At 57.1% G+C, this 22,393-nt stretch overlaps 1 protein-coding gene across 1 annotated transcript; it reads left to right on the top strand.

Moving 5' to 3' along the window:
• The first annotated feature begins 271 nt into the window (after positions 1 to 271).
• On the top strand, positions 272 to 20,237 carry LOC106734678 (uncharacterized). Its single transcript, XM_027771055.1, has 15 exons — positions 272 to 334; positions 984 to 1,201; positions 6,091 to 6,284; positions 9,111 to 9,419; positions 9,637 to 9,713; positions 9,809 to 10,094; positions 10,740 to 10,969; positions 11,050 to 11,175; positions 12,056 to 12,121; positions 13,334 to 13,687; positions 14,534 to 14,890; positions 15,828 to 16,181; positions 17,077 to 17,208; positions 19,495 to 19,644; positions 19,920 to 20,237. The coding sequence occupies exons 1-15, from the start codon at positions 272 to 274 to the stop codon at positions 20,235 to 20,237; spliced, it is 3,234 nt and encodes a 1,077-aa protein (XP_027626856.1).
• The last annotated feature ends 2,156 nt before the right edge of the window (positions 20,238 to 22,393 follow it).

The raw sequence follows: 22,393 nt of genomic DNA, 5'->3' as shown, positions 1-22,393 counted from the left end.
CATTTTTTAGAACCAGCAGAAGCCTGTTCACACTTTCTCGTGGTTGAATGGAGGTGGGTGGCGGGCAGGGGGCTCCTTCTCAACCTTTCTCCCCATTCTTGAGCTGCCCCAAAGTATCTTTCCACATCAATGTTTGCACCATTATTTTCATCTTTCCCACCAAAAATCCCTTTTGGGTGTTGTTTTTCCCAGTTGTCTTCCCCTAAGAAAGTTTAATTCCACTTGTGTATATATTTCTGTGATGTACCAAATGCATATACATAAAAGAGCCATGTTTTTGCCCAACCCTCAGAACCAGTGTTTGCCCCTCTGGGGTGATATTGCCCCATTGAGAGTGCGTGTTATTATGGGCCCGTAGGGTGTGCAGAGGCCACCGGGGAAACACCGCAGTAGCTAGGGGTTTTTAGCCCATGCTGGTGCAGATCTGGTGAGGCTCAGGCCTCCTGGCCCATCCCCACCCCCACCTGCCTTACTGTGCCCAGGTTGCACCGGGCAAAATGCTTGCCTCAACCTGAACCCAGTGCGACCTCTCTTTTTGTACCAAGACGCCTTCCCTTTTGTACCCCAGAAACCTGGGTATCCTCCACTTCCCAGGAAACACTGTTTGGGGCATCCTTTCTGTACTGAGATAGAAAGGGGTTCTCTCTGTCCCCTACCTGTCCCCTTCAGGTACCAGCATGTGTTATAGGACCAGGGTGGCATATGCGACTGCCTCTGAGCCTCGCTTTCTCTGTTTATAACATGGGGACTCCCACTTTACACGTGGTAGAGAGGATGAGATGAGACTCATTCCTAGCCAGGAGCTGGGCTCAGGGAACGCTGTCTCTGCCTGGTTTCTCTGCCTGGTTTCTCTGCCTGAGTGTTTGCTGTCCACTGAGCTGAAGCAGTTCAGGAAGGCTCCCTGGAAGAGGAGTCCCCCCATAGCTTTCCACAGACCCTTCCTCTCTTTTTCTGTGTCTCAGCCTCCTCCTGCCTCCTTACAGGTCCAGGGGGCTGTGTTTCGCCCCAAAGAGCGCAGCCTCCACGGCTCCCTGTCTGTGCACGTCTCTGGTCGGGAGATGGTTCTGCTGGAAGTCAACGCCAGTCTGGATGGCCGGAGAAGCAGCTGGGGCTGGGGCATGGGTGTCTTCCTCCACCAGGAAGTCCTCAGGGCCCCCACATTGGCTCAGCTGCAGCTTTCCAGCAAGATAACCCCTTCAAGGTAACAGTCCACAGGGAATTTGCGAGTGGGCAAAGGTGGTGTCCTAGGAGACGAGGCGCCTTCTTCCGTCACTGTGAGACCAAGGCTGAGGGACCCTGCTGGTGCCATTCTTGGTTTTAAGGAATTGAGGAATGGAAAGGAGGGCAGTCGGTTTTCTCATTTTATCTTTCATTAATTTTTCTCTTTTATTTTGTTACGAGAGCATTCCCTGTAGACGACTGAGAGGTTATACTGTATACAGGGCCAGTCCTGCGGCCCCACAGCTGAACTCTGCATGGAGGCCTGCACCCGCGTGGCTGACCGCCTGCCTCAGCCTCCTCGCTAGCCGACCATCGGCCCATGCCACCTTGCCCTGACTTTTTAGTTGGGGTGGGAGTCAAACCTGGGTCTCCCATGTGGCCCCAGCCTGCTATGCTGCAGAGTCCAGAGGCTGGGTCCTGTGCCTCAGTTTCCTGACCTGCTCCTTAGGGTGTCCTAAGGAGGACTGAGTGGAGCTGTGCACACCCAGCCAGGGCAGGGAGCGTGCTCAGGAGCTGCTGCTTGTGCAGGAACAGGAAGGCCCACTACTCCCTGCTGTGCTCCTGGCTTGCGACACGGAGCATTCTTGGACAGGCGTGGGCACGTGGGGGCGGCCTCCCCACAGGCGACCCCTGACAGACACCAACCGAGTGCCCTATAGCTCGACTCAGCTCTGACACTGTCCTGGAGATGGCACCAGGACCCAGGTTCCAGCTCAGTCCCACCGTAGACACTAGTGGCGAGGCCCAGGTAATGCCTGTGCTTCTGACTGACCACTTGTAAATCGGAGCTTCCCGTGAACACCACCCGCAACCCGCCTGCCGTTGGAACACTCGCCAGGGCAGCGTACGGCACCGGGAACACTTCCCTTACGCTTACCCATTTATTATATAAAGGGCGACTCAGGAACAGCCAGAGATGCACGGGCCAGGCGTGGGGAGGGGAGGTGGCGCTCTGTGCCCTCTCGGGCCACCACGCTCCATATGTCTAGTCACTCAGAACTCCCTGAACCCCTTGGTCCAGAGACTTTTATGGAGGTTTCATCATGTAGGCATGATGGATTATTTATTTTCCAAAATATGTATTTGATTTATTTAGTTTATTGCCAGAGGGCACACATGCTTGCCAAGAGTGGAGAGAGGAGAGAAGGCATGGGGTGAGCATGCCACAGCCATTTCCTGCCTTTCTGCATCCCCTCAGAATTTGGGGCATGCACACACACACCCAGCATGTTTCTCGAGCCACCGGGCTGGGACGTGAACTGCAGTTGGCTAGGTGGAATCTAGCTGCTTTAACAATGTGCTACAGGGCTAGCATGACACGATAAGTATATATTTTTAACATTTTGCTGTAAGGTGTGCACGCTTGCCGGAGACAGACAGAGAGAAACTGAGAAAGTCTCCACCCCAGCGGGGGCTGGAGGATGGCCACGCTGCAATAGCCACTTCCTCTCCATTCTCCTCTTAGGACTTGGGGTATGCATGCACATCTACCCTGCATTTTTCAAGTCGCTGGGTTCAGGACTTAAGCCATGCCGTTGGCCATGTGGGGTCCAGCCACCTTAACCACCACGCCGCTGACTGAGCCTGGTGTAATCAATGAACCCACTCCCTAGCCCCTCTCCTGTTCTCAGGGAACCTGGGATGGGGCTGGAAGATCCATGCTCTAACACGGCTTAGTCTCTGTGTGACCGGTTCTGATCCAGGAACCCACCAGGAGTCACCTCATCAGAACAAAAGGTGCTGCTGTCAGCCAGGAAATTCCCAGGGATTGGGAGCTCTGTGTCACCAGTCCTTGTTACAGCACACCACACTGCTGCTCCGAGGATAGCACTCTGGCACATGCTGGGGCTCCGTTAGGTACGCCCTCTGCCATCCAGTTTTGCTTCCAGCTCTGGCGTGGATTCAGGGAAACCCAAGGCTGGGATAGGTCTTAGCTAGCCTGGTCCCCAGCTCTCTGTCCGCCCATCTGTCGGATCACCCATCCTGATCCCAGTCTATAAAGGATTTGAGGCAGATTAAGAAAGTGCACATTATTCCATGCCAGGAGTTGGCACACTTTCAGTAAAGGGCCAGATGGTACATATTTTCAGGTCATATGGTCTCTGTCACAATACTCCACTCTGCCATTGTGGGACAGGAGCGTTGTCCACAATTTATAAATCAGCGCACATGGGTGCGGTCCAGTAAAACTTTATTCATAAACTGGTGGGCTGGTCTTGGTCCACAGCTATAGTTTGTCCATCCTCATTTTAGATTTTCAAAGAGTGTCGGGCAGCTAGGAAGAAGAGAAAAGAAAACTAGGAACAGTAGTAAGGCTCACAATGCGACATTAGTGAACAAAACACACGCCATGTGTATTTGGCTCTGAGCGTTCTAGTAGCCATTGCAAAAAGAGAAAGCAGCCAGTGGTATTACTGTAGTGGCCATAAGGAAACACACACACTCATACTCGTGTTTGTGTGCACCAAGAGAAGCAGGGCTGAGTGTGTTCCCGGTGTTGATGTCAGGGGAAGGATCTCCCATGGTGTCATATAAAGGACACTCTGTGATAACAGGAGCCGTGTTCCTGTCTTGGTTCTCCAGGAAGGTCAACAGCAGGCTTCCTGGAACTGTTCCTTTTCTCACCCGGCACCACAATAGCGAGCTATTGACAAATCGTTATTGACTGGGAGCAAGCACTTTATATATTCCGGCGGTCACTCAGTTCTTTTGAAAATCCTTACTTACTCAGTCTCTTTATAATCGGTCAGTTCTTATGTTTTATCCCTTCTGTAGTCAGTGTGGTGAGTTGTGCATTTGTAGGTATTTGTCCATTTCATCCAGGGCATCTAATTTGTTGAGATACCGTTTCTCATTGAGTAGTACTTAATTCTGTAAGGCTGGTAGTGATTTCCTCTATTTTATTTCTGATACTAGTGACATGAATTTTCTCGGTCAGTACAGCAAGGTTTATCAATTTCGTTTATTTATTTTATTCATTCCTATTCATGATGGAGAGAGTGTGTGCGCAAGAGAAAGAAAGGGAGATGGGAGAGAGAGGTGCACATCCCCCAGCAGGCTCTGGTCATACTGAAATCCTCTTCCCCCAGACCTCCACCTGCTCAGAATCTTGGGCACTCACTTAGATACTGCTGGGTTTCAAGTCAACCAGTTTGGAACTTGAACCACAGTTGGCCACGTGGCTTCCAGCACTGCAGTGTGGCATGCTACTGACTGGGCCCAGAGTTCATTTAATTCTGAAAACAAACCTGTATGTTAGGTACTACTAGCTCCTTATCTGCGCTTCGGGCAACTTATTTACTTTCTCTGTACTTCTGAGTCCTCAGCTGTAAAGACAGGGATCCCAATAGTCTGAAAACTCACAGGATTTTTTTTGGGAGGAACTGAAGTATGGTCAGGATGGGAGAATGCTGAGCTGCATTGTGCAAAATCGTTGGTTCTTTGGGTCCAGATCTTTAAAATTCGAGCCCTGTCCCTAGGTGCAAAATAAAGCCACAACCACGATAAAAGTAGGTAGAAAAGAGAATTTAGTAGGAAAGCTAGATTTTTAGAAAAGAAGTACACCCAAAAGACTTTCGGGTGGCCAGGTTGCTAGGTAGCAACTGCATTTAGAACTACTTAGGTGTTATTTTTATTGCCAGAGGTGGTGATGAATATTTAACAGTGGAGGTCTGTCGTACTATGTTCTTTGTTAGAATTCATGAGCTTTCTTCTGCACGTATGCAGCTCTCTCACAGGTGAAGAATTTGAGGAATGTGATTACTAACTGCACATGCCCAGTGTGAGCCATGATGATAGGAGCGCCCTTATTTGGATGTCCTGCCCAATTAGTTTATTGCCCCAGTGGGAATCAGGATCTTGACCAAAATGTCTGGTTGGGTCTTTCTGCATTTATGAGAAATAAGAGGGGAGTTTATAGTCATCCCTATGTGTCTTCCTCGGGTACCAAGGAAGAAAAATGGGATTTGCCTCACTTCCTGGCTCTAGGAGCTGGGCAGGAAGAAGGCGTTTCATGGAGCTCTGGTTGTAACTCCTGATAAATTAGGATTGATGTGACGTGGACCCTGCTGTTTCCTGAGGGCCGCCCGCTCAGTTCTTAGCTGACTGCCTATCGCGGTATCTCAAGTGCATAGTGTTCTCGTTAGCTAATACCATGCCACCAACCGCCCCAGAGCTCAGGGGTTAAAGTAACAACTAGTGTTTGCTCACAATTCCACGGGCCAGAGATTCGCACAGGGCCAACACTTCCGGTCTAGGTTGCTTTGAGGCGGGTGTGTGTGGGGCTCATTCTCTGGGTCCCCTGGCTGACATCAGCCTCAGCTGAGTCAATTTCCAGGCAGAGAGTGCATGATCTGGGGACAGGAGGGCGGGAAAGTCTCAGAGGCTTCACTCACGCACCTGCCACTTCAGCGCTACCCATGCGCCCTGCCTCTTTAAGGCTGGGGACTTGCCCTCACCCATTACTGGCAAAGTGGCACTGTGGAAGTGTGAGGGGGGACAGCGCCCATGGAGACACAACCCGTACGGTAGGTTAGGACACATTGGCGTCACTAGCAGCTCAGTGTTTCCATCTGACTCCCACTTTACAGAGGAAGGACTTGACAGGCAGTCGGGTTATGTCCTCGTCCAAGGTCGCACAGTTAGTGAGAGGCCGTTCCAGGGCTTGAACCCAGCTTTGCCTGACCACAAAGCCCATGGTCTCAACCCTCCTTCACTGCCCATATTGGGCCGAAGGCCTAGTGAAAACAGTCCCATGATGGGTCTCACACTGGCCCTTCTGGCCTGGCCTAGTTGCCCGGTGGGAATGGTGCCCTGTGCCTAAGCGATGCGGTGGCTCTGCCCTTTATGGCCCCCTGTCTTCCTGCCTAGGATCCGGCTGCTTTCCAAGGCACTGCTGGACCAGAACGCAGCACAGCTTCTCCTCAGGGCGTCTGAGGAGTGGAGGGGGGGCCGGGTCCTGACCCTGCAGAGCCAGGTCCAGCACACGGTGGCGAGCTGGGCAGCGGTTCCCTCACTCCTGACCCTCACGGGCGTGCTGAAGCAGAAGGAGACACTTCGAGAAGGTGAGGGCCTGGGAGACGCCAGGAGGGCAGGGGCAGTGGCATGGTGGGCAAGCACTTCTGTGGAACCAGAGTAGATGACACGCTACGCAGTCTGTCCCTGCATGTCACCGGGCTATAGTCAGTAGATAGAGGGCTGGAGATGACACCCGTAATGTACACCCTGCCAAAGATCTGCTAACTAAAAACCAAACGGGCCTCCTTATGCGGGGCTGTCAGAGCCCTTGACATGCTAATAGACGTTGAACATCCCGGGGAGGGAGACCTGGGTGCGGTGTTTCCCAAATATATTTAAACATATTTTTAAAAATACTTATTATTATTATTATTATTATTATTATTATTATTTTTTATCTCCTCCTCCATTCTCCTCTCGGGATCTTGGGCACGCATGCACACGCGCCCGGCGTGAGTTTTAAGCCACCGGGTCCAGGACGCGAACCGCGGTCGACTACGTGGGAGTTCAGCGACATAGCCATTACGCTAACTGCTGGTTCCCAAAATACTTATTATTTTGACATAAGTTCAAACTCACAAAAAGTTACAAGAGTAGTTTGAATAATTTCATGGACCTTTGCCTATATTCGCGTTACTCACTTTTTGTTTGTCTATTTCTTCTGAGAGAGGAGAAGGAGGGAGACAGCCCAGCAGTGCCTTCTTGGCCTGATCGCACCCTGACCCACCCCATGGGGCAAGGTCACATCGCACTCCCGGTTCCTCCATTTCTCCTTCCTGTGAGGATTCCAGGCATGTACGCACGTGCCCAAAGTATTTTTCTTTTTTTTTCTTTTGGAGAGGTTTTTGCTATAGGGCATGTACCTTCACCAGAAAGACAGAGAGAGACAGAGAGACAGAAAGCAAGAAATCACCCCCCAGGGGGGATGGCCACGCTGCAACCCCTCTCTTCCACTCTCCTCTTGGGATCTTGGGCATGCACGCACACACGCTCGACATGAGTTTGTCACTGGGTCCGGGACTCGAACCGTGGTCGACTACATGGGAGTCCAGTGACATAACCATTACGCCAACTGTTGGTCCCACCCAGTATATTTTTCAAGGCGTCAGGGCCTGGATTTGAACCGTGGTTGGCCACGAGGGATCTGGCTTTCTTTGCACGGTACTTAACCACTGTGCTATGGGACTAGTCCATGTAAGTCTTTATCAGATACAGATTCTGAAAATATCCTTTCCTGACTTGTTTCCTTTCTTCTTTTCCCTCTTCTTTCCCTTGTGGTGTGTGTGTGCATGTGTGTGGTGTGTGCTCTGGGGAGCACATATGCCTTAGAGCAAAATTTAAAAACCCTTTTTAAAAAAGGAAATCTGGGGGGCCAGCAGGTGGCGTAGTGGTTAAGGTGCTGGACTCCCACGTGGTCGACCACAGTTTAAGTCTCGGACCTGGTGGCTTGCTCTCTCACTCACTCTTTCTCTCCTTCTCTCATCAAATAAAATAATAATAATAAATAAAATAAATTTTTTTTAAAAAAGGAAATCTTTGCTTAATCTGAGGTTACAAAATTTTCCTACTGGGGTCATTTTTTCCCCTTCTGGGAATGTTACGGTTTTAGGTTTTATATTTAGCTCTACTATCTGTGATCTATTTTGAGTAAGTGTTTATTATGTGACGAGGAAGGGTTGAGGCCATTTTTTAACATATGGATATGCAATCATTCCAATGCTATTCTTTTTTGGAGAGGTTTTTGCTACAGGGCACATGCGCTCGCCAGAAAGACAGAGACAGAGAGACAGAAAGTGAGAAATCACCTCCCATAGGGGGATGGCCATGCCGCAACCCCTTCTCCATTCTCCTCTTGGGATCTTGGGCATGCATGCACACGTGCCCGTGTGAGTTTAAGCCACTGGGTCCAGGACTCGAACCGCAGTCAACTCCATAGGAGTCCAGCAACATGGCCATTACGCTAACTGCTGGTCCTCCAATGTTATTCTTGAAAAGATTGCCTTTTCATCGAATTACTCGGCGCCTTGGTCACATCAGTTGCCACCTCCTGGGCTGCATCCTGCTTTGTGGATGTGACTTCGTTTTACCAGCCGGGTAGCGTGGCGCCGTCTCCCTCTGGCCATCCGTTGGGAGGAGGCGGTTACTGCCCTGCGGCACGTGGTGGCGTGGGGCCCCTCAGACCCAGAGGAGTGTGTAAGAGGATCCTGACTGTTGGCCTAGAAAGTGCTGCATGATTGGTCAGCGTCTAGTACAGGTCACGTGACCAAGAGCACAGGACAAGGATGCAGAAGGGCCACAGAAGGTTCCCTGGGGGAGGCAACTCTAAGTCAAATCTTTAAGGACAGGAGGGAGAGGTGAAAAGCCACTTGGACTCCATTAAGAGAACCCCATAGAATCAGGGGCCCTAAATAAAAGCGAGAAACCCCCAATGTGAGTTAAATGTGGGCACGGGGGTGGCCTCGGGGTGTGGAATCTTCTTCCCTGGGTGGAAAAGACCCCGGAGCGATCTGTCCCTAGAGTTCCAGATTAGGGTCTCGGGGCTCCCAGACCTCAGGATCGTGGTTGATATGGGAACTGCTCATCACCGAGCCTGCGGCTCCCTGGAGCAGGGGTTGAGCACCGGGATTAGCAGCCCCCCTCATCCGGCTCTTTGCGAGTCGCCCTACTGTGTGAATTAGCCCGCTTGGTCCTCTGCCCTTCTGGGAGGGAGCTGGCATCACACGGTCCATTTCATACAACCACATGAGTCAGAGTCACGACGCTGCGAACCTAGCGATTTCCACCCCGGGGTTCTTTGCCATCCTCCCCGAAGCATCCCCGTCCCCGGACTGCCCCCTCCACCCCTACTCTGCACTGCCCTCCCATTTCTGCAGGTGCCATTAAGATCAGTGCTGACTCAGCTGTGCTGGGTTTCCTCCTGCGGGACAAGCATGAGAAGGCCTGGAACAGCACTAGTGTGCACAGCGTGACCTGCGTCCTCACCCAGAATGGCAGCCAGGCCTGGCCAGGACAGCTCCAGCTGAGGGGGCGGCTGCAAGTCCAGACGGGGAGCCTCAGGGGCCGGGCCGGCATCCGGGCTGACGCCGCCAGCCTGGCTCTGGGTGGAGCCTGTGCCTGGGACCTTGGGCACGGCCAACTGACAGGCAGCCTGAGACACAGCCTCAGTTCACTGTGCACCGCAGGTAGGAGAGGGGGTCCAGCCCAATGGCTACTGCCCCCATGGACTCCCCAGTTCAGTAGCCACGGGGTGGAAATAGCTACAGACCCAAGCCCAGCTCTGTTTCTTCCTCACCAGCTTCTCCCAGCACCACCCCCTTCTCCTGTGGGCTGGACACAGGGGGCAGGGGCCGCAGTGTGGATGCAATTCCCATCCTTCCTGGGATTCCTGCCCCGTCCCAGTGGTCTGTGTGGTGCCCGAAGCCTGGCCCAGCCTGCCCGGGAACACGGTTGCAAAAGCCCTGGCAGCCCTGGGCCCGGTATTGGCGTGGTTCCCTGCAGGCGAGGGAGCCCGAAGGTCAGCAGCGAGGGGAGAGCAGAGGACCCGGCCCGGTCCCCTTGTTCCTTTTGTGAGGCTGGTCCTCGGGAGCTGGGAATCCCGAGGGACATGGACTCACGGCTGCCCCCCGTGGCTGTGCACAGCGTGACCTGCGTCCTCACCCAGAATGGCAGCCAGGCCTGGCCAGGACAGCTCCAGCTGAGGGGGCGGTTGCAAGTCCAGACGGGGAGCCTCAGGGGCCGGGCCAGCATCCGGGCCGACGCCGCCAGCCTGGCTCTGGGTGGAGCCTGTGCCTGGGACCTTGGGCACGGCCAACTGACAGGCAGCCTGAGACACAGCCTCAGTTCACTGTGCACCGCAGGTAGGAGAGGGGGTCCAGCCCAATGGCTACTGCCCCCATGGACTCCCCAGTTCAGTAGCCACGGGGTGGAAATAGCTACAGACCCAAGCCCAGCTCTGTTTCTTCCTCACCAGCTTCTCCCAGCACCACCCCCTTCTCCTGTGGGCTGGACACAGGGGGCAGGGGCCGCAGTGTGGATGCAATTCCCATCCTTCCTGGGATTCCTGCCCCGTCCCAGTGGTCTGTGTGGTGCCCGAAGCCTGGCCCAGCCTGCCCGGGAACACGGTTGCAAAAGCCCTGGCAGCCCTGGGCCCGGTATTGGCGTGGTTCCCTGCAGGCGAGGGAGCCCGAAGGTCAGCAGCGAGGGGAGAGCAGAGGACCCGGCCCGGTCCCCTTGTTCCTTTTGTGAGGCTGGTCCTCGGGAGCTGGGAATCCCGAGGGACATGGACTCACGGCTGCCACGTGTGACCGGTGTTAGGTGGGGCCAGGTGCAAGGCCGTTTGCAGGCGATGTGGCCAGTTTCATTCGGTTCCGCCTGGTGCACCTGCGGGCAGTGGGCTCAGGGGCTCCAGAGAGCGGCTGGCTCCCACCTGCCCTGATGGGGCGGCCCAGGCTGCACTAGCCCTGCAGTGCCTGCTCCTGCCCACGCTGCCCTCTCACCCGCAGGACTCCCCTCCGAGGCGAAGGTGCTCTTGTCACTCACCCACATGGCTCCCAACCACTCAGTGCACCTGGCACTGTGGAGCAAGGAGAGTCGGCTGGAAGCTGCCCTCGGCCTAGAGGGCCCAGTCCCTGGTTCCCTGGGCCGCAGCCTCCACGCCAGCCTCCACCACACCATGGCAGGCCTCAGGGGCTGGGGCCTCCCTTTCTCTGTGGATGGCCACGGGCACTTCCAGGTGGGTGAGGAGGGGGCTGGCCTGGGCCCCACCTGGGGGGCAGTGGGGCTGAGGGTCACCAGAGCTCTGCTGCTCCACAGAGCACAGCACATGGTCTGGAGGCCGGACTGACAGCTAGTGTGGACGGCAGTGAGCGTCTTCCCAAGACCCCCGAGAGGAGCCCAGAGGGCGCCCTGCCTACACGGCTGGAGCTGAGCATGTGGCCGGTGCTCCCTCCTGGCTGAGCTGGGCGGCCCCTCCTCCCCCTTTGTGCCTCCCTTCATCTGCCCCCTCCCACCTGCATCTCTGGCCCTTGCCCCCCCCTCCCCGCCTGCCTCCCCCTCCCCGCCTGCCTCCTCTCACCCACCTCCCATCCTTCCCTTCATCCACACACCCTCTCCCCTGCTCTACCTTCCACCTTTCCTCCACCCTCCCCTCTCCTTCTCCTCCCCTCCGTTCTGTTCCCCCAACTTCCCCCACCTCTGTATTCTCCACCCCGCTGCCTGTCCTGCCTCCCCACGCCCATACCATGGAACTAGTTGGGCAGCCAGCAGGAGGGAGGGCGCTGGCTCTGGCAGGTTAGATGTGAACCATTGAGGCCTTGCCTGTCAATCCCTGCCCTGGGCAGCCCCTGGAGACCCCCCGGAGGAGGTGCACTCAGTGGCTCCTGGCTTTTCTCTGGATTAAGGAGCAGGACACTGCTCTGTGCCCTTCTGGGCAGCAAGCCCCAGCGTGTGTGGGAGGCGGTGCCAGGTGACCAGGGCCTGGGCCCGGCCAGCAGCCTCCTCACTGCGAAAGTTCTGGCCTTGGGTGGTCACTCACTCTCGGTGCCTCTGTCTCCTTGTCTGTGAGGTGGGTCTGTTAACATCCACTTCCTGTGTGACTTTGAAGCCCACCTGGGGAACCAGTCAGAATGGCCCCCCGGGCCCAGGGGCTCTGCGCAGACCGAGTTTGGTGCTCCTACTCTGTGTGACCCTGGGGCGTAGCGCTCTGGTCTATGCAAACCTTCCTGTGGGGGTCATTTTCCCATGGTGGCTTCTCCAAAGGGAGATGGGTCGGGGTCATGGGACAAGGCCAGTCCCTCCCCAGCCCACTGGTCTCCTGCAGGTCAACTGCAGCAGAGACGCCTTGCTTGCCTGGCCAGCGGGAGACTCCACCAGGCAGCCTCTCGAGGTACAGGGGGGGCTGTCACAGACAGGACAGTGGCTGTGCGTGGTGGCCCACTTTCCACCATACTGACTGCTAAGGGCTGACCGTATGGTCTCCCTGTCTGAGCTGCCACATCTGGGCTCCTAGCTCCAAGGGGGCCCAGCTCACCCTGCGCAGCCTGGTGGGGAGCCCGCCACTGGGCACGAGGATGGCCGGGGCTTTCTGGTGGTCTCCAGGTGGCCGCCATGGGTAGACAGTGCTGGTGTCGGGAAGTGGCTGTGGGAGGCTCCTGGTTCCTTATGGGGTGTAGCCCCCCAGATGCGGCAGGCAGCACCCCCAAGTCCTGAGTATTACACCACCCGGAGGAACATCGGCTTTCATCTGGGGTACAGGGACAGACCACGCAGAGAGGCCCAGGACCCGGGACTAGACGGGGCAAGAAAGGACCGTGGGCACACACATCCTGGGAGGCCCCGAGCTTCCTGGGTGCTCCGACAGTCGGGGCTGGTTTCACCTTTTCAAACTTTTTTTTTTTGAAGTTTCTTTTGAGTGTATGAGAGAGAGACAGAAACAAGCCCCTCCACAGGGTCTCACTCCAGGATCCCCCCCTCGCCAGCCAGGGTCACGGGCTGTGCAGGTCTCCACCATGTGAAGGTCGACCAAGGAACTGAACCCACGGCCTTCCAGGTGGATCCTGCGTTGCTTGGTGCACTGCTGCTGTTCCACCGGGCTGGCCGTCTCTGCTCTTTAGAAAGACGCACCTACAGGGTCAGGGGTGGTGCGCAGGTTAAGGCGCCGGATCCCATGTGGCTGGCGGTGCTGTGCAAGTTCCAGACTTGGGAGCTGGAAAAACACACTGGGCGCGTGCATGTGTGCGTGCCCGAGATCCCAGCAGGAGGATAGAGAGGGATTGCAGTGCGACCATCCCCCGGGTGCGTTCTCACCCCGCCTTGGCCCCGTTTGTCTCTGCTGGTGAGCACAGGTGCCCTATAGCAAATTAAAAACAAAAACAAAGACAGATGCCCTTTGTGGGAGTGGACTGTTGGTGAAGGCTCTGGATGGTTCAGGGAGATGCGGGCCCGGGCTGTGTCACGTGGAGGGGCACTGCCCTGGGTGGGGGTGGAGGTGGGAGGGTGTTGGGGACTTAAGGTCACTGACTTTCTTGCTGAGATCCTGTAGCACAGGGCTGGGAGAAGGGACCCCTCAGCCTCTCTCTCTCTCTCTCTCTGAGGACAGAGTCTGGCTGTGCTGTCCTTGAATGGGTCTCTCCTGGTCCATGCCCACACGGCCAGCCTGCTGGCTCAGGTCTCTTCTGGAGACACCTTTGCCCGAGGCCACGTCCACACAGCCTCTGGCCAGCACACCCTCCTGGAAGCCGGCCTCCAGCACCTGTGGCCCTCACTTCAGGCTCTCGGGGTTGCCTCCAACAACCACGTCCGTGTGTCTGTGGGTGGGAGTGAGCCCCCGTGGGCCCAGCTGAAGGTGGCCCTGGGCCAGTGCATGCTGACCGTCCATGGGGACGTCAAGGCAGATGCCAATGCCACACACAATTGGACCCTCTCTCTGGTGACCCGCTGCCCCTGGATGCAGGTGAGCCGCCTCCCCACGCCCAGCCCCGTGCCCTGGCAGGCTCCCACCTCCCTCTGTGAATCGGCTGCTTCCCGGATGCCCAGTCCTGCGGGGCTTTGTCCTTTTTGCCATCGTCCTTTGAGTTTGGAGACGTGTCGACTCCAAACGCATGAGCCCAAAGTGCGGGCTGCAATGCCTTCTCTCCCTTGGGAGGGCCTCCGAGCCGCCCTCCTCCCTCGGGCTCGGGTTGATTCTTTCCTCATGATGGCGAATGTCCCACTCCTGGGACTGAGGACCTGGTTGCGATCTGTGAATACTGCACGCGACAGCATGTTCACTGAGCCCTACTGCGTCCCGGTGCTGAGCCTAGCCACACGGACGTGCTCCCGAAATCCTTGCCCCGTGGGGATGGGGCTGCTGTGTCCCTGGTCACGGGGGACAATACAGCAGACCACAGGGGCTGGAGTTAGCCCTGTCACTCCTCTGTGGTCCCCTCTGGGGCTGGTCAGTGTTCCCGTGTCACGGCCGTAGAGACAGGGATGCAGGGTCTCTGGCCCTGGCCAGTCACTGATGCTAGTGACCGGTTTCCGATACCCAGCGCTTTCCAGGGCCGACTCTGGGCTAGTGAGTCACAGAGTGAATCGTTTGCCTCTCCCAGTGAGGTACAGTGCTCTGACCGCTCCCCCTTTGGAGAGGTTTGGAGAGCTGATAGCCGCGGGCCCTGAGCTCCGCCCCCTGGAATATGGACCACTTTGCAGTGAGGGAGGTGCTGGGAGAGTTGAGGTCCATCTCTGACTCTGTCCCTTGGCTCTGGGGGTGGCCCTGGCAGAGCTGCCTCTGAGTCCTCCACTCTCCTCATCATCTCAGGCAACAGGTATCCCTCCGGCCCTGCACTCCAAGGGGAGCCTGCACTGGGCCCCCTGCAGGTTCGACCTGGCCTCAAGCCTCCACAGTGACCGTGGAGACGCCCACCTGCAGCTGGCCCGTACCTGCGGGCCCCAGGCCTCGGTCAGTGGGCGCCTGGCCCACACCCTACCCCTGCTGGGCCACCTGGGCCTGCCACCCAGCAGTGCCATCAGCCTGACCACCCGGCCCAGCCCTGCTGCCCACAGCTCCCTGGCCCTCCATGTGGGGCCGTGCCAGCTACAGGGTTCCCTGGAACAGCTCACTGGGAGCCGAAGCACATGGACGCTGGAGGCCGAGCCAGGCTGCCCACTTCTGGAGGTGCGTCGGGAGGGCCAGGTGCTTTATGGGGGTGGGAGGTACAGCCGGGCCCTGTCCACATGAGGCCTGAGCCTGCCTGGCCCCTCCTTCCAGCTGACAGCGGGGACACTCACGCCCCAGTTCCATAGCCTGTTAATGACAGGTGGGGCCCCGAGGTGGTCTGAGCATTGGCTCCTGATATCGGCAGGATGCTGGGGTCATAGGTTAGCAGACAGGGCTGTGTCATGTCTAAGTGGGACTGGGACCGTGCTCTCTCCTTCCTCATCTGTCCCCTTCTAACCGAGCTTCTTGCGGCAGGGGCAAGTCCCATCCATTCAGCACCCCTGAGCACAGCCGGACCCCCCGGGGTGCCCCATCATGGCAGCCCAGTCAACGCTTTCTCACTGAGTCATGAGAGAGGGTGGGACTCATGGGACCCAGCAGCCCTGCCCACAGGGACTTCCTGTGATGACAGGACCGTGCTGCACTGTCCCACGGCCACTGCCTGCTTCAACTGTGCTCACGGCTCAGAGACTGAATCGTGACTGAATTTAACCTGAAGCAGCCCCAAAGGGTTGGTGGCCGTCCTGGGGACAGCACAGGTTTAAGGCGTGAACCTGCCAGGCCAGGCCCAAACCCTAGCTCTGCCGCTTACCTGCTGATGAGCTGGCGGTCTGCCTGCCTCTCGGCATCGCTTTTCTTGTCTGTGATGCGGGGACAGTAACTAATGGTCTCAGCGGGGTCGAATTCTCATAACACACTTAGCACCAGGCCGGCACATGCCAGGTGTTGGCGTGTGCTGTGGTCGTGTTGCTGGTGCATTGCCACCATGAAGGTACCAGGAAGCACAGACTGGGCCTGGGCTGGGGGTGGGGAGATGGGGGCGGATGGTGACCAGCTGGGTCTGTCCTGGTGTGGTCACCCCACCCTCTCTCTGACCCTCTCTCTGGTCCGGCAGAGCCTGGGCCTCCCAGCGGGCACGCAGCTCCGTGGCTCCCTGCGGATTACAGGTGGGGAAGCAGAGGCCACGGGGGCCCTCACTGCAGCAGGCCAGATGGCCTCCCTGACCTTCGCGACAGTCCTGCGCCAGACTGAGGCCACACTCCGAGCGAAGCTGAGGCACACGCTGCCTGCCCTCCGGGCTGTCCCCCGAGAGACCTCGCTTAGCGCCCAGCTCGGGTGGGAGACTGGGCATCGGCTGGGCCTGGGTCTGCAGGTGGGCGCCTGTGAGCTGCGGGGCGGCGGTGAGCTGCAGCTGGACCATGATCTGCGGTGGCATGTGCTGGCCCAGAGCTCCTGTGAGACCCTGCAGGTAGGAGTCGGCCCTCAGGGGCAGGAGAGGGGCCCTGCCTCTAACCACTGGGAAGGTGGGTGGATCTGGGGGCACCAGGGAACAGACCCACTGAGTATTCACTGAACACTGGGAGGCATAGCAGGGAGCGAAGCAGATCCAGATCCTTGGGGATCAGCACCCCCAGGGGAGACGGGCAGTGTGCAGGGTAAGCCAGTGAACCGCAGAGGCCGTTGCCATGGACTGCTGAAGGGAGGCTGGGGAGAGGCGGGGAGTGAGGGGGCAAGTGGGCGTGCAGTTTTGCATTCTGGGGTCAAGGTCAGCCTCAAAGACAGGATGACATCTGAGCCCAGATTTGAAGGAGCCAGGCAGGCGCCCTGTGGGTATCTGGGAATGGGTGGTCTTGGCAGAGGGCATAGCCAGTGCAAGGGCCCTGAGGCACACAGTCAGACAGGGAAGGACATTCTCTAGGACCATTCTCCAGCACACGGATGCTGCAGAAGCAAGGAGCTTTGCTTTACAGGCCAAACAGTCTCTGCTGCAATCACTCAGCTCTGCCGTTGCAGCGCAGAGACCACAGACAGATGTCAATGAATGGGCATGGTGTGTTTCAATACAACTTTATTTATAGCAGGAGGTGTGGGTGTGGCCTCAGTGCTGTAGTTGGCTGGCCCTCGATATATAAAGAGCACACTAGGTGGGAGAAGCCGCTGGATTCAGGATTGGTGGTGGTGGGTGGAAGTTTGGGTAAGGGCGCGCGTGAGAAGGATGAGGCAGGAATGGTGCAGTGGGAAGGCGGAGTTTCCACCCCCTGCAGTGGGAGGACAGTGGGGGCAGCGGAGTAGGACCTCTGATGCCCATGTGGACCCCACCCTGGTTAAGAAGCCCTGCTGCCATGGCTTCTAACCCCCTCTAGGCCCTGGGGGTCCCAGCCCGAGTCGGCAGCTCTGGCTACGTTGTGGTGGACGCCGTGGCATTGGACGCCCAGGCACAGGTCTCCGTGGACACCCACAGGCTGCTGGGGCAGCTCACCCTCCAGAGCACCGAGGTGAGAGTGTGCACGGCTAGGAGTGGGTGGCCAGAGGAGGTGCCGTGTGCACAGGAGGCCCGAGGAGACACTTTTGGACACCCTCTGGATTCCGAAGAGGAGCTCCCAAAAACCAGAGGATTAGGACCCCACGGAGGGCAAAGAGCTCCCAGAGAAATCCCTCGGCTGCCCCAGCCTCCTGGCCCCCATTACTTCTTATGTGCTTTAAAAAGTCCTTGTCTTGAAGAATTTTACACACACACACACACACGCACACACACACACACACACAGCAAAGTGCAGCGGTGGTAACGTACTGAGGGTGGGTTTTCAGACTGAACCCGCACCACCTCCCTCAGGGCACCGAGCGGGGCAGGCACCCGAAGCCAGCCTGGCCCCATCCCTTTACTCACCACCCCCACTCATCACCACTCATACAGCTCGCGGTGGGGCAGCCCCTGTCCGTGCAGGCGGTGTGTACAAGCACACGCGTGCCCTTCTGTGTCGTGTTTGAGCTTCACTCGCACCACGTGGAATCGACGCATGTGCTCCTGCTCCTGGCGTGCCACGGCGTGGCCCCATCCCCACTCGGCCTCCCTGCTGCTGGCACTGCGTAGCATCCAGTCTGTTTTTATTGTATGCTATCTTACTCATTATTCATACACATTGTACATGTTTAGTTATTAATTTTATTTCGGTCATGCCGCAATCCCTTCTCCTCCATTTCTCCTTTCTTCAGGAATTTGGGAACACACAGGCATGGGCCTGATGTGTTTTTAAGCTGCCGGGTCTGGGACTTGAACCACACAGTCAGCCATGTGAGATCCTGCTGCCTTAGCCACCATGCCACCTGCCTGGCCCCTATCTTAAATTTTTCACTGTGGTAAAATACACATAAAATTTACCATGTTAACCATTTAAATGTTTTGCTTTATCTGTCTATCTGTATCTTTCTATCTTTCTATTTATTTATTTATTTTGGAGAGGTTTTTGTTATAGGGCGCATGCACTCGCAGAAAGACAGAGGAAGACAAAGAGACAGAAAGCGAGAAATCACCCCCCGGGAGGATGGCCACGCCGCAATCCCTTCTCCTCCATTCTCCTCTCGGGATCTTGAGCATGCACGCACACGCACCCGACTTGAGTTTAAGCCACTGGGTCCGGGACCTGAACCGCAGTTGACGACATGGGAGTTCAGTGACATAGCCATTACTGTAACTGCTGGTCCCATGCTTTAGATAGATGCTGTGCATGTGAGAGAGTGGGAAAAGCACCCCACAGGACCTGGGCCCGCTGTGACCACCTTCCTCTAGTCCTCCCGCCTCTCACATCTGGGGCACTCGTGAGTGTGCATCCGGCTTGTGGGGATTCGAACTGCAGTCACCAGGCGGGATCTGTCCTCTCTCGAGCAGCACGGTGTGGCTGCACATGGCATTGGCCCCCATAACCACGTCTAAGCGTGCAGCACAGGGGCCTCAAGGACAGCCACATCCGTGTGCCTGCTGCCACCATCCGTCTCGGAACATTTTGCATCTTACACTGAAACCGTGCCCTTTACACACACCTCTCCAGGTTCCCCACCCCGGCCCCGGCCCCAACCATGTGACTCCTTTTTTTGATGACTCTAGGCACCTCACGTAAGTGGAGTCACAGTGTTTGTCCCTTCGACCTCAGCGCCTGGCTTGTTTCACACAGCATGATGTCCTCGAGGTGCCCCCGTGTGGCAGCAGGTGTCAGAACTGCCTACTGTTTATGGCTGCATGAGATCCCAGGGTGAAGGGCCAGCAGGTGGCATGGAGGTTAAAGTGCTGGATCCCACATAGCCAGTCCTGGACCTGGTGACTTAAAAATCATTCCAGATGGCGACCAGCAGATGGCATAATAGTTACATTGCTGGACTCCTATATAGTTGATCACAGTTCGAATCCCGGACCAAGCAGCTTCAAACATGTTAGGTGTGTGTGTTTGCGTGCCCAAGATCTTAAGAGGAGAATAGAGTAGAGGGGATTGTGGCATGGCCATTCTCCTGGGGGGTGATTTTTCGTTTTCTGTCTGTCTGTCTCTCTGGTGAGCGCATGTACTCTATTACCCTATAGCAAAAACCTCTCTCAAAAAAAAACAAAAAAAAAAAAAAAAAAAAAAAAACCCCATCCAGTTCTAGGACTAAAAAAGAAAAGAAAAGAAAAGAAAGAAAATTATGCCAGATGCATGTGTGTGAGTGCCCAAACTTCCAAGAGGAGAACGAGAAGGGATTGTGGTGTGGCCCTCCCAGGCCCGCGAGTCCTTGTCTCTCTCGCCCCATCACAGACCCAGCAGGACCTGGACGTGATGCTCACACACAACCTGCCCCAGGCTGGACCCTTAACCCTCCCAGCCCGGGTCTCACTGGGCCTGGCCACCGAGAGACGTGGGCCCAGCTACAAGTGCACCCTGCGAGTCAGCGCGGACGGCAGACAGGTGTGGGCTCTGCCAGGGGGGCCCTGGGGGGAGGCCTTGGGGCTGCGGGGACAGCCCAGCCTGATGGCTCAGGTCCTGTGGTCATCCAGGCCAGCAGGCATCAGAGGACTTCACTTTCATCGGGTGGCCAGAGCACATGTCCCTCGATGGTCCCCTGGTGCGGGCACTGTGGGAGTGTCTGGGGGCCCCTGGGTGGGTCTCGGTGAGCTCGGGGAATGCTGGGAGTCACTGCAGCCCCTCTCCCTCACTTGTCACTCATTCTACCTGTTCGGAAGTACCGTGGAGACAAGGGGGTGGGAGATGAAGATTCCGACCTCCCTCCCCTCGGTGTCCACATCCGGAAGTGGGTGATAGCGCCCGAGCCTGGCCAGTTGTCCCTGCCCGGAGGCCGCTACACGTGGCCCTTCCTCCTGAGCTGCCGGCCCAGCAGCCCTGGTCTCTCTCTTCGTCTGTGTTCACGTACTCGGAGGGCTGGTCCAGCCTCTCGTTTCAATGCCCTCTCTGCCGACAGCGACCCCACCTCTCCCTGTAGCGGGGCCTCACTCCTGGACCCCAGGCCTGTAAGTCCAAGCCTCCGCGTGGAGGCCTCGTGAGCACCTCACACATCCTGTCCAGATGAGAAGCCCACCCACCCGCTGTAACTGGTGCTCCCCTCTGCCCATCGCAGCCAAGGGCACTGCCGCCCAGCACAGCCAGCATCCCGGAGTGCCCCTGCCCCTCTGCCTCTCAGGCCCACCTCTCACCTGCACCTGCAGCAAATGCCAGCATGGGGGTGCAGCTTTCAGATCCAACCCTCCCGCCACCTCACCTTGCAGCCGGGTGGGTCTAGCCTGGACTGGACTCTCTGCTTCCACCTTGCCCCTCTTGCCACCTTTCAACCCGCCCCCAGCAGCCTCCTAAGTACAGTGGACTCCCACACTTGGAACTGCGCCAGTGACCACAGATGCTCCTGGGGGAGCCGGCCCCTCTCCAAGCCCACCTCTCATGGCTTCCGATGGCTCCGCCCTGCCCCATGTGCCCATGTGCTGTCCTTCCTGCTCCCAACCTCACCAGGCACACCCCAGTCCTGGGGCCACCCGTCCTCCCTCCAAGGCTGCCCTGCAGGTCTTTGTGTGCATGTCCCTGTGTCCCTTCTCAGTGACGCCATCCTTGGCCGCCGGTCCTGTGCCTCTCCACACCCTGCCCCTCCCTGCGCCATCTTTCCCTCCCCCGACATGCGGGGCTCGTCACCTTGTGATCTCTCCCACACCGGCATCTACGGCTCATGCATCTCTGTCTTGTGCAAGGCGGGGTCCCCAGGGCACACAGTAGGTGCTCAGTCAACCCTATTGAATGAAGGAGGACCAGTTCCCGCTCCATAGAGCAGTGAGGGGCTAGGCAGAGAACCAGAATGTGCCGGTGGGCTGCAGATGGACCTGGGGAGTGTGTGCCGTCTGAAATCCTCCACATTTGATTTTTTAAAAACGTTTTTATTGTGGATGCATATAACGAAACTGACCGTTTTTTGGCTGAAATCCACGTGTAGTATTTTTGGCTCTGCCTCACGGACCTGGGTGCAGCAGGTTCTTGGGAAGTTCTTGGATGGTGACAGCCCTGACCTCTCTTCTCACACCAGGTGTCTCAGGGTCTGTCCTGGGTTCCGAGCCAGAGTGCGGGGCCAGCATGGCCCTGGTGCTGCCAGGTGAGCGGTGGTGCAGGCAGCAGCCTGGCTGCAGCATGGAGCATCTGGAGCCCGTGGGGGAAGTCCAGCCCCGGGCACTGTGCTGCACTCCCCGGGGCTGTACGTGGTCCCAGCCCTGCAGCACTGGACCTTCTATGGTGTCCTGTGGTGTAGTCATCCCTCTGCCCAGCGCCAGGCTCCGTGGACATGAGCGTCAGCCAAGAGCATGTTAAAATGCAGGTTCTGGCTCAGGAGGGTTGGAGTCTAAGACTGTATTCTTTTTTCCTTTTTTCATTCACAAACACAAGTGCACTCCAAAGGGCGGGCACCCTCCACAGGTCTGTGAGCACCTGGGGTGTTTCAGGCTGGCTGGGATCCAGAGCACAACTGGCCCGTGGCTTCTAGCGCTGCAGTTCCATTCCCCAGGCTGGCTCCGAGGTGGCCAGTCTAACATGGGCCAGGCCAGGCCACTGCCGCTGGCACTTTAGGACACACTCTCCACAATCCTCCCTCCTGCCCTTCGTGCCTGGGCGGCCCCCTCCGCAGCAGGGCAAGTGTGCAGATTTACGGAGGACCGTGCTGAGTGGAGGCCCTGGAGGGAATGGGTTTCAGGGTTCAGAGACTTGCTCTGTGAGGGAGCAGGCTGTAAATACCTTTGACTCCATGGCCCACGCTGTCAGCTCTGCTGCTGCAGCGTCAGCCCAGCTGTGGAAGGCAGGAAGTGACAGGCAGGACTGTGTGCCAATCAAGCTTCACTTACCAAACCAAGTGATAGGCCGTCCGGGTCTGAGGGCCGTGGCTTTCCAACCTCGGTTTCATATCACCCAGGATCTTCCTCCTCCCTGATGCCCACTCTCTCTGCCCCAGTTCCCAATGGGTCTCTGCATTTTCTCTGTGTCCCCTCAACACCCTCTTACTTTGCCAAAGCAGCCCCTGGTGGTCCCCAAACTTGCTCCTTCAGGGTGTCCGAGTGCCTCTGTCCATGGCAAGGTGGACGGTATGAAGCCCCCGGGTATGCGGGAGCTGGCGTCCCCTGCACAGGGCAGCCCCGCATTTCCTCGGTGTCATTCCAGGTCCCCATGGACGTTC

This window comes from Tupaia chinensis, unplaced genomic scaffold, assembly GCF_000334495.1.
Source record: "Tupaia chinensis unplaced genomic scaffold, TupChi_1.0 Scaffold000182_1, whole genome shotgun sequence".
NCBI lineage: Eukaryota > Metazoa > Chordata > Mammalia > Scandentia > Tupaiidae > Tupaia > Tupaia belangeri.
Note: the sequence above shows the minus strand (reverse complement) of the source record. Positions and strands in the feature narration are given on the sequence as shown.

Excerpts from the sequence above, each read along its gene's own strand:
- LOC106734678 (XM_027771055.1), top strand. The coding sequence starts at position 272 with ATGTTTTTGCCCAACCCTCAGAACCAGTGTTTGCCCCTCTGGGGTGAT. Across the intron at positions 335-983 it reads GTGATATTGCCCCATTGAGA|GTCCAGGGGGCTGTGTTTCG; the intron begins GTGCGTGTTATT and ends GCCTCCTTACAG. Across the intron at positions 17,209-19,494 it reads TCACCCTCCAGAGCACCGAG|ACCCAGCAGGACCTGGACGT; the intron begins GTGAGAGTGTGC and ends GCCCCATCACAG.